The following is a 12,201-nucleotide window of genomic DNA, read 5'->3' as shown; positions in this document are numbered from 1 at the left end:
TTGATTCAGATGTTGAATTAAGGGGTGTGGCACTTTTAAATTCACTTTCACTAGATTCACAATTTGTATTGTTATCTATTGTTACAAAGTCAGGTAGATCGTTGATACAGATAAGAAATAAGAGAGGCCCGAGGACCGAACCCTGGGGAACACCTGAGGAGACTGGTGTGGTGCCTGATGTGGACCCGTTTACTACCACTGACTGTGACCTGTTATCAAGGAAAGCTTTAATCCATTTAAGAGTTTGACCCCTTACACCATAGAAATGCAGCTTGTAGAGTAGTTTTTCATGGTTGACCATATCAAACGCCTTTGAAAAGTCAAGGAGTATGAGGTCAACTTGACTATTGAAGGATATCTTCTACTAACATTAGTTACTGAGTTTGACAAGACCTCTTTTCTCGGAAACCATGCTGCAATTCATAGAACATATTGTTCTTTGTGAAGTGTTTTGTTATGCTAGAGGATACAATATGTTCCAGGGTTTTACACAAGATACAGGTAAGAGTTCTTGATATTGGGCGATAGTTGGCTGGGTCTGACCTAGAGCCTTTCTTAAAGATGGGAGCGACATTCGCCATTTTCCATATATCTTTTCGATACCTTGTGTTGAAATTTCAATATCAGGCATAGGTTTGTGTGGGCTGTACGTTTCTTTTCTGGGATCTCTTTACCTGTATCTGCGATATCCTGGACCTTCATATCAGCCAAAGATTTCAGAGAGAGAGGAGAGTTTGAAGTAAAAACTGACTGAAATTGCTTATTGAGTACTGTGGCTTTGTCAGGGTCCTGTGTGTGAAGTTTGTTGTCATGTTTGAGTGTGTCAATGCCAGTGGAATCTTGTTTTGAGTGCTTGAAAAGGCTGTATAATTTCTTGGTATTTGGTCTGTTATGTTGTGCTTGCATTTGATCAGTTTCGACGTTCACATTAAGGATGTCTTCAAGGTACTCTTCATGTGCTAATTTGGTTTCTTTCCTACATTAATGTTTGAGACTAAGGTAAGTTTCCTTGGGAATTTTGTTTGTCTTATATTTCCTAAAGGCTTTATCCCTTTAACAACTTAGTTCAAAACACTAATTCGTTGGTAAAGTTTAATGCATATAAAAAGAATTTTGTACATTTGAATTAAATATTTAAAGATGAAATGTTCTTGTGAAAGATGGGCACTGGATATCTTTAATGAGAATTAAAGGGGGGTAATCAGTGTGTCCATTTCGCAAAATTGACTCCATTTCGCTTAACGGCATGCGTGAAGATAGCCGCAACAACAACAACCACATCCAATTTTCTGGACACAAAAAGAGACATGGAATGCGATATTTCAGAAGTTAAAGAAGAAATTGTGCCTGTAAGTAAATTGCATAGCAGTTAATATAATCTTGTCTCAGCGTTCTTACAGATCTATGTATGGGTTCAGTGGAAACAGGCTGATTCGGACCGTGGCTGATTCGGACCATGGCTGATTCGGACCAAATTTTTTGGCTGATTCGGACCACATACTTTGAATAAAAGTAGATAATGACCATATATTTTGGCTGATTCAGACCTCAAACTTTTAATTAACAGTCAATAATGACCATGAATTTAGGATGGTTCAGTAATTTTCAGAAAATAATGTTGATTATAGCGTTATATTGAGGTTTAACTTGAAAAAAGGACATTAAATATACACAGTACAAGCGGGCAAGAAGTTTTGACAAACTAAAATGCATCATTTATGCGTTTAAATAAGGACTTTAATTATTCTTTGCATTAGACATTAAACTTAATACTCATAAATTTTATTTTTACTCATGACATCAGTGTCAGGAAAACTTAGACAATTTGGGCCGAATAAGCAAAGTAAATTTGGTCCGAATAAGCCATGGTCCGAGTCAGCCTGTATTCAGGTTCAGTATGCGAATCATCGATTAAGAAATTGTTTGCCTGAGGAAGTACCGGACGCCAAGCCTGCATTCTGTTTGGATAAAAGTGAAACGCTTAATGAACGTTATAAATTTTGCTCAAATTTGATTAAAATTCGCATCCACTCGGCCATGATCTTTTGCCGAAATTTCGACTTTTTGCTGCAGTATGGGACGGAATAGCTCAGTGGTTTGAACGCTGGCTTTCCAATCCAGAGGTCCGAGTTTGATCCCCGACAGATGCCTTAGGAATTTTCAGAAATGCTTTTCAGTGTTTCCCACCCAACTAGAGGTGTTCTGGTCAGAAACCTAGGCAATCCTCACGTGTACTGGTGCTATACACTGGGCACGTTAAAGAACCAATGGGTCTATTAAAAAAGAGCGAAGGTGATAGATGGTGAATGATTCATTGATTACGCATCGCATCAGTGGGGTTCTCCTACAAAGGAAGGAAAGGATTAATACATATATACATAATATGTCCCTAGAACAGTCAGGGGTGTAACTGTTTTAAGTTATGTAACCTATTTCAGTTACTTTTTCAAGCATTTCTTAACCTGCATTAGTTATAAAATAAAGTTAACTCAGGTAAGTTATTCAAAAAAAAGTCTTTTTGCTGTTCTCACAAAATGACCTTTAAAGTGAAATTAGTAGCAAACTGTGGCTAATCAAATTCTCTTTTAGTCTGATCATGACCTGATCAGCATAATGGGATGTTAAGAGTTTTATAGCTTTAAAACTTTTGCGTAAACCTTTATCAGCCTTGCGTAAAATTTTTTATAGCATAGCTGGAAAGATAAAATTCAAGGACTCAGGAAGTAACTGCATTAGTCTCATTCAAAATGAGGAATTGGCAAAGGAGGGCTTTGTAATATTTTATGATAACTGAAACAAGTTATGAAAATATAAGCAATAACTCAAATGAGTTATTAACTGCAATAACTTGAAACAGTTACACCCCTGACTGCAGAATTACTAGAATAATAGTGAATTTAGCCTTGTCCGCTTCTAAGTCACAGTTTTCATCCGATCTTCACCAAACTTGCTGACAATATTTGTGGGCATAATATCTTGGCCAAGTTAGATAACCAGCCAAATCGCCCCAGACACTCCTGGATTATGTCCCTTGAATTACTTAAAAAACAGCAAATTTAGCCTGGACCACTCTCTAAGTCAAAGAGTTTTCATCTGATCTTCAAACTTGCTGACAGTGTTTGTGGATATAATATTGTGGCCAAGTTTGATAACCAGGCTTATCGCCCCAAGTACTCCTCGATTATGGCCTTTTAATTACTCTAAAACTGTGAATTTACTATTATTTAGCCTTGTCTGCTCTCTAAGTCAAATATTTTTCATCCAGTCTTCACCAAACTTCCTGACAATGTTTGGGTATAATATCTCAGCCAAGTACGATAACCACCATGATCGCTCCAGACACTCTTGGATTATGCCCCTTGAATCAGGCCAACTTCGTGTATTTTGTGACAGTCTGGCACTCCTGTTACACTTGGTGTGAAGATGCCAGGAGATGCTATATGTTCATACTGGTGGTCATTTAGCAAATTAAGAAAACAATTTTACCAGTTTGGTAGGCCTTCCTTTCTATACATGTTACCCTGATTAAAAAAGTCATGAATTCAGCTATTTATCCCACGTTGAAGGCGGAGGGATATGGTTTTGGCATTGTCCATCCGTCCAGAGCCTTATCTAGGAAGTGGTTTTAAATATTTTATTTATTATAAAACTTCATATATACTTGTTCACCACTATAGAGAAATGCAGCCTGTTAAGTTTCAGTCAGATAGCCCAAACACCAGAGTGCTGGCCCATAATAGTTTCTAGTTTTAAATATTATAGGGTACTGTATGGTAAATATGGCGATTTCTGCTTCATAACTTGTGACATACTTGTATTTAAATGTAAAACTTAAATTGAATTTAAATTACCATAATGTGGTAGTGCACATACAGTTTCGTCAGGATCTCTTCAGTTACTTCAGAGTTATTGCCCTTTAATTGTTGAATAATCCACATATTTGTTTATAACAAACCAACCAATTTGTAGCACTTCATTAAACTTTTTTCAGTTTTTTCCATGGACATTATTTTATTTTCATTTATTATTAACACAACTTTGTGAAGATGTGTACCTAGCCATCCCCAGTATTTTTTCATTCTTTTTTTTTCTAATTTGTCAAAACCTTCATAAATATTTAACAAGACGTCATGTGAAGTTGTAACCATTGTATATAGTCTCGCCTATTTGAAATATGCATTTATACTTTTTACAGGTCACCTATAAGGCATGTCTTGTCGATGGAAAAAAAAACTCTGATTATAGTCATATGTTAATTTGGAACAATGACTTTATGGAGTGACTTTTATTTTAAGGAAAAACTATCCATTTGATTTGTTTCTAGCTTTTATTTCTATTGTCTGTTTTCAGGTAGCAGAAGAAAGCTCAAACATCCAATTGTGTTTTAGGTCACTTGAAGAAGCAAATGCGTATATAAGAAACTATGAGATATCTTCAAACAACAAGTTCGTTGTAATCAGGAGACGTTCTATTGTTCAGTCAGGTAAAAATATGTTTTATGTCTGTTCTATGCAACATTTTAACCCTTATTATGCTGGACTTGATTGGTTCTGCCTTTGCAGCCCGTAGATCTTGATCAGCTTGCACATCCATACACACCATTTGGTCAATATTTATTTGGTAAGTTAATGGGACTGTCCAAATTGAAAGATCAGCAAATTCATTTTTAGACGGGAAAGGGTTCATGCTGTGTGCATTTTATACACAGGATAAATCTGGAGGGAATTCATGTTAGATTGTCCTGTAGAAAGGTTAAAAAGCTGCTTAAACAGTATGTTTTACCCACAACTACATGTTGTATTTCAGTTACATAATTGTCATAAGAAAAACATTTTTTTAATAACTTAATTTTTTGTTAATGCCTATTGCTTGGTTTTGAAAAATATTTGCCTCTTTTTGCCTATGCACAGTGAAACATTACAAATTATTATCCCCCGCCGATGAAATCGGGAGGGGGGTATTGAAATGGCGTTGTCCCTCCGTCAGTCCGTCAGTCAGTCCGTCCGTCCGTCCGCAGCCATTTTTCAGTAACTACTTGGTAGAATTTCATGAAACTTGAAATAAACATGAACCAACATACTGCGATGATGCCCGTCAAGTTTTTTTTTTGATTGGTCAATTTCCCTCAGAGTTATTGCCCTTGATTTAATAAAAAATGTCTGTCTGCAGCCATTTCTCAGTAACTAACAGGTAGAATTTCATCAAATTTGAAATAGACATGAACCAAGATACTGCGCTGATGCCCGTCAAGTTTTTTTTTTGATAGGTCAATTTCCGTCAGAGTTATTGCCCTTGATTTAATGAAAAATGTCCGTCTGCAGCCATTTCTCAGTAACTAGCAGGTAGAATTTCATCAAACTTGAAATAGACATGAACCAAGATACTGCGACGATGCCCTTCAAGTTTTTTCGATTGTCAATTTTTCCATTTAGTTATTGCCCTTTAATTGTTTTAAAAATCCACAGATCGTACATAACAAACCAACCAATTGGAAGAATTTTCATTAAACTTCTTCCATTCTTTTCCATGCACATTTATTATAAACATGTGATGTTGTGTACCTACACCTGGTCACCACCTTACATTGGTCACCCCGCTCCCTCTCACCCCCGCTCCCCCCCCCCCCCCACCCTAATTTTTTTTTTTTTTTTTCATTTTTTCGTTTTCTACCAATATCTATAATCACATGTAAACTGTATGTATCCTCAACCCCCCCCCCCCCACCCAAACAAACCAACTCATTTTTCTTTTAATTTGATTTGACTAATGAAAATTAATTTGCTTCTTGGTAACATTCTTAACTTTTTGCAGGATATATTTTTTTGCCGTTCCTCAACTCTGACCCTTTCGGCCGGGGATTCCAATTCATCGAATTTGCTTGTTAAACTGAGCTTGGCGGTCGGTTGGTTGGTCGGTCCGTTGGTTTTCATGGTTTTCAGATGATAACTCATGAAGGGCTTGACCGATTTAAATAAATTTTGGTACACAGGTGTAACATCAGAAAATACAGGTCAAGTACGACTTTGAGGACTGTAGGTCAAAGGTCAAGGTCAAAGTGACCCTAAACAGTTAAACGGTTTCCGGATGATAACATGAGAACGCTTGGGCCTAGGATCATAAATTTTGGTACACAGGTGTAACATCATAAAATACAGGTGAAGTATGACTTTGAGGACTGTAGGTCAAAGGTCATGGTCACAGTGACTCAGAACATTTAATAGTTTCCAGATGATAACTTGAGAACGCTTGGGCCTAGGATAATAAATTTTGGTACACAGGTGTAACATCAGAAAATACAGGTCAGGTTTTACTTTGAGGTCAGTAGGTCAAAGACCAAGGTTATAGTGACTTGGAACAGTTGAATGGTTTCTCGATGATGACTTGAGAAGCTTGGGTCTAGGATCATAAATTTTTGTACACAGGTGTAATATACAGGTGTGATAAAATACAGGTCAAGTTCGACTTTCAGACTAGAAGGTCAATGGTTAAAGGTCCAATACTAAGGAAAGTGAACATTTTAATTTCTTTTAAAAAGCACAGAAACTATTTCATTTTATTGGAAAATGAAAGTTGGTATGTAGAAATTCGAAATAAATCGCAGTATATGTACAATTATTTTTCTATGAAGTATGAAGAAAGTTAAAAAGACCTGGGGGGTCATTCTGTCGATTCATTGAAATTTCAACATAATACACATACATTTCTTTGAGTTCCAAAGACCTTCTGTAAATTTTGACCTGCCAATCTTCATTATTTAGTGTCTTGCAGAAGTCTATGCACTGGCAATGAAAAAAATTGCCAACTCACTTTCCCTTAGTAATGGACCTTTAAGGTCACAATAATATGAAACAGTTACACATTTTACGAATGATAACTTGAGAACGCTTGGGCCTAGGATAATGAAAATTGATAGGGAGGTTGGATATGACCAGCAGATGACCCCTATTGATTTTGAGGTCAGTAGGTCACAGGTCAAGGTCACAGTGACCCAGAACATTTTACTGGTTTTCGGACAATAACTTCAAAACCCTTGGGACTAGGATCACAAAACTTTATAGGGAGGCTGGTCATGACCAGCAGATGACCTGTATTGATTTTGAGTTCCAAAGGTAAAAGGTCATAGTGACCCAGAACATTTAAACCTTTTTCGGACAATAACTTGAGAATGCTTGGGCTGATGACCATGAAACTTCATAGGGAGGTTGATCATGACTAGCAAATGACCTCTATTGATTTTGAGGTCAGTAGGTCAAAGGTCAAGCAAGTTCAGCTTTGACACTGGCTTAGTTCTGTCACAATGCCATATTGTGGGGGTATAATTCGTCACTCCTGTGACAACTCTATTTTGTGATGGAATATATCCTAGGTGTATAAAACTGGGTTAGAGACCATTCTCTAAAGCATGTGAATTTGATTGATTGACTGACTTTAGCTCATTTCTGAAATTGACCAATGGCAAAGTTGCGTTTAGACTTATCTCAGAACTGAGTTATATATTTGGCCCTTATTTTTTGCTTTCAGATTTAACATCGTTAGATAAGCACCGTCTTTACTTTGATCTACTGTCTGTGTTTGGAGAGAAATCTTATGCCCTCAGTGATGGGATACCATTTGCAAATTTGGGATACGAGTACAGAAACTGTCAATATGGACATTACAGAGAGAAAAATCGCAACAATCGCAAAAATCGAGAGGTAATGAAAACTTTTGCTAGCTAGCGAGGTAAGGTCTGCATGTAAAATTCTAGACTAACAATCAAGCATTTTGAATTCAGTGTAGTATGACAGTTGCAGAAGACAGTGGCAAACATCAGTTGATATAAGAATTGTTTAAGCTCAGTGACTGTTGAGGAAATGAAATGTTTGATTAACCCATGCCCAACACTGCTCCAAGTTATAATTAGACCAGAATTTGCACTTCCTGATTGTGAAGTTTGCATACAGTGTCACTGTCAGAATTATTTCATTCACTCACATGTTTGAAAATCTTCATTTATTTTGAAGATCTTTGTGTAAATCCACTTACTGTATTTCTTTATTCTGTAATGCTGAGGGCATCAATGGACATAATTCTATTTTTAACTATTTCAGTTTCGTTTATTTTGTGTTTCTTGGTAATGTTTAGTAGTACCCATCCTGTACCACTACCCCGCCCCTCTTGTTACTTTTGTATCTCCAACCAAAGGTAATATAGAAGTTTACTTTATCTTGCATTGTCAGCAGGTCAATGTTACCAAACGGTGACAGGATATGGAGGCACCAGTATCTATTGGACACATATCTGGCTACTCAGAGAATCATAATTGATTGTATATGAGCCACGGCATGAGAAAACCAACATAGCGTGTTTGCGACCAGCATGGAACCAGACCAGCCTGCGCATCCGCGCAGTCTTGTCAGGATCCATGCTGTTCGCTGATGGTTTCTCTAATTGCAATGGGCTTTGAAAGCAAACAGCATGGATCCTGACCAGACTGTGCAGATGCACAGGCTGGTCTGGATCCATGCTGCTCGCAAACATACTATGTTGGTTTTCTCATGGCGTGGCTCATATTATAAATCTTTTTCTACTAAGGATGAGGCTGCGCTGAGGATGGGTATTATCAGGAAGAAAAGGAAAGTAGGACCTTCTAAGAAATTAGGCTGTCCTGCCGCTTTGAGAATTAAGACAGTTCTGAAATTCCCAGACTTTTATGTAAGTATTTGCTATTGTTATGAAATCATGAAATTTTGATTTGACTGATTCAGGTGCCAGCTTATGTCTGTCATAATGTTCTGGTGGTTTTTCCTAATTTCGAAAGATGCCCTAAAGCTCTCAATATTCCTATATTTTCCTATATTTTGAACAACATTCATTACCTTTTAGACATTAAGTTAATTGAAAATAGCATAATTTACAAATTTTGGTGTCCACAAATTTTTTTGGTGGAGTATTAGAAGTTGAAGTTGCCCTTGTCCATTTGTCAATCTGTATGAATTTTGTGTCATGCATATTGAAAAAAAAGTATTTGACTCAAGAGTCATTAAACCTCCCAAAATTGTCATTCAGCATGTGTAGGTGTGCTTCTGATTTTTCAGTTGGATTGCACTCAACCAGACCAGAGGTTTGGCCTTTGACTTAGTACAAAATATGCATAAAAAGGGCCAAAAATTTGCATTGCTTGTATCTAAAGTGTATCTTACCTAGGATTATGATACATTATTGGAATATTATTCTCAGTCAAATTCTGTATGTGAGTTTGTGCACATAGGGATTTGTTTTAGACTTCACATAGTCAGACCAGAGTTATGGTCCTTGACGTAATCAAAAATATGCATAAATGGGCAATAAAGTTTGTGCCGAATATTTCTTAAAAGTTAATTGGCCTAAGGTCATGAAACATAAATTGAGAATGCATGTATTATTCAGCATAAGCAGTTGAGCACCTGGAAGTTTATTAGCCCACCATCATCAGATGGTGGGCTATTCAAATCACTCTGCGTCCGTGGTCAGTCGTCCATCCCTTAACAATTTCTCGTTATCGCATCTCCTCAGAAACTACCAGGGGGATTTTGACCAAACTTTGTCAGAATGATGTATTGGTACCCTAGTTGTGTCCCCCTGAAAATCAGACTGGTTCAACAATTTTTTATTGAGTTATGGCCCTTTGTTTATTTCTATGATTTACATAGATTTAAAAAGGGAAAAACTTTGAAAATCTTCTTGTCCAAAACCACAGAGCCTAGGGCTTTGATATTTACTATGAAGCATCATCTAGTGGTCCTCTACCAAGATGATTCCAATTATTTCCCTGGGGTCTAATATGGCCCCGCCCCGGGGGTCACATGGTTTATATAGACTTATATGGGGAAAAACTTTTAAAAACCTCTTGTTCAAAACCACAGGGCCTACGGTTTTGATATTTTGTATGTGACATCATCTAGTGATCTTCTACTAAGATTGTTCAAATTATCCCCCTAGGGTCAAATATGGCCCCGTCCGGGGGTCACATGGTTTACATAGACTTATATAGGGAAAAACTTTGAAAATCTTCTTGTCCAAACTACAAAGCCTAGGGCTTTGGCATTTGTAATGTAGCATCATCTAGTGGTTCTCTACCAAGTTTGTTCAAATTATCCCCCTAGGGTCAAATATGGCCCCGCACTGGGGGTCACATGGTTCATATAGACTTATATAGGGAAAAGCTTTTATAATCTTCTTGTCAATAACCTACAACATTCAAATTTGGACCACATGTATGGTTTTGAGTGGCAAGATGAACCTTGACATGAGTTGACCTTGATTTTGACCTAGTGACCTACTTTCACATTTCTGTAGCTACAGCCTTCAAATTTGGACCACATGCATAGTTTCGTGCACTGAAAAAAACTTTGACATTGACATTGACCTAGTGACCTACTTTCACATTTTTGAAGGTACAGGCTTCAAATTTGGACCACATGCATAGCTTTTTGTACCAAAATGAACTTTGACCTTCAAGATTGACCTAGTGACCTACTTTCACATTTCTGTAGCTACAGGCTTCAAATTTAGACCACATGCATAGGATTGTGTACCGAAACAAACTTTGACCTTGACATTGACCTAGTGACCTACTTTCACATTTTTGAAGGTACAGGCTTTAAATTTGGACCACATGCATAGATTTGTGTTCTGAAGTGTAATTTGACCTTGATTTTGACCTAGTGACCTACTTTCAAATTTCTCAAACTACAGCCTTCAGACTTGATGCACGTGCATAGTTTTGTGTACAAAGAACTTTGTCCATGAAATTGATCTAGTGACCTACTTTAACATTTCTCAAGCTACAGCTATCGAATTTGGACCACATGCACAGTGTTGTGTATGGAAATGAAATTTGACCTTGAGCTAGTCAATAAGTCTTGAAATTTGGAACACTCAAAAATGGCACATTGGTGGGCACCAAGATCACTCTGTGATCTCTTGTTTGTGATGTCTCTTGGTCAGACAAGAGTTATTTCCTTTCATTTATTCAGAAATAGGCATAAATGGCTTGCAAGTTTCTATCGCATGTATCTCAAGAAGTATTTCACTTACGTGTTGAGTTAAGAAATAAAAAATGATATTATGTAGCAAGTTGTGCTCATTGTGTTTTGGTTGGAATTTCACTCAGCAAGATCAGAGTTCTAGTCCTTGTCTTTGTGGAAAATTTGCATTTAATGCTTAAAAGTTTGTATTGTATATAAAAATAAATGACCTAGACCCATGGAATCATATAGGAATAATATTCAGTATGTGAATTTGTGCATTCCGTTCACAATTTCCTTGTGAACACGATAGAGACCACATTTTGTATTTGATTTTAATCAAACTTGCACACAACTTGTATGGGCATAATACCTTGGTTCCTTTTGAAAACTGATGGGTTTCAGAGTTAAGGCCCCTTAAAGGGCCAAAATTTGCCATTTTTGGCTTGTGAACATGATAGAGACCACATTTTGCAATCAACTTTTAATAAAACTTGCATACAACTTGTATTGGCATAATATCTCAATTCCTTTCGAAAACTGGCCTGATCCCAACATGGGTTCCAGAGTTATGGCCCTTTAAAGAGCAAAAATTTGCTATGTTTTTGCTTGTGAACATGATAGATACAACATTTTGCAATCAACTTTAATCAAACTTGCACACAACTTGTATTGGCATAGTATCTCGGTTCCTTTCAATAACTGGCCATATTCTGTCATGGGTTCCAGAGATATGACCCCTTAAAGGACCAGAATTTGTTATTTTTGGCTTTTGAACATGATAGAGACCACATTTTGCAATCAACTTTAATCAAACTTGCAGACAACTTGTATTGGCATAGTATCTAGCTTCCTGTCAAAAACTGGCCAGATCCCTCTGTGGGTTCCAGAGTTATGGCCCCTTAAAGGTCCAGAATTTTCTATTACGGCTTTTGCAGCCATATAGAGACTTCATTTATGGTTTGATTTGATACAAACTTGCAAAATATCTTCAACAACAATAAATCTTGGATTCCATGGTGAATGTGTTAGAACTAATCATAGGTTCCAGAGTTATTTTATATCTGATTACCTCCCCTGATTTTAATCAAAATGGATTTATATCAGTAAGTACTTGTAGGACTCATTTGAAATTTCATTATTGTCATTAGTTAGTCTGAGACATTCAGGGTAGATAAGTATGGAATAATTTTATGTCAAATTACCTCCCGTT

The 12,201-nt window shown here is 36.9% G+C and overlaps 1 protein-coding gene across 1 annotated transcript in view; it reads left to right on the top strand.

The window, feature by feature from the left end:
- The first annotated feature begins 1,255 nt into the window (after positions 1-1,255).
- LOC123533369 (uncharacterized) overlaps positions 1,256-12,201 on the top strand; it is a 37,719-nt gene continuing 26,773 nt past the window's right edge. The window contains exons 1-4 of the mRNA XM_053520099.1: positions 1,256-1,349; positions 4,351-4,483; positions 7,522-7,694; positions 8,575-8,694. Coding sequence (XP_053376074.1) covers positions 1,308-1,349; positions 4,351-4,483; positions 7,522-7,694; positions 8,575-8,694 — 468 coding nt within the window. The 5' untranslated portion in view covers positions 1,256-1,307. The remainder of the gene's footprint in view (positions 1,350-4,350; positions 4,484-7,521; positions 7,695-8,574; positions 8,695-12,201) is intronic.

The sequence above is a fragment of the Mercenaria mercenaria genome, chromosome 12 (genome assembly GCF_021730395.1).
Source record: "Mercenaria mercenaria strain notata chromosome 12, MADL_Memer_1, whole genome shotgun sequence".
NCBI classification, from domain to species: domain Eukaryota; kingdom Metazoa; phylum Mollusca; class Bivalvia; order Venerida; family Veneridae; genus Mercenaria; species Mercenaria mercenaria.
Note: the sequence above shows the minus strand (reverse complement) of the source record. Positions and strands in the feature narration are given on the sequence as shown.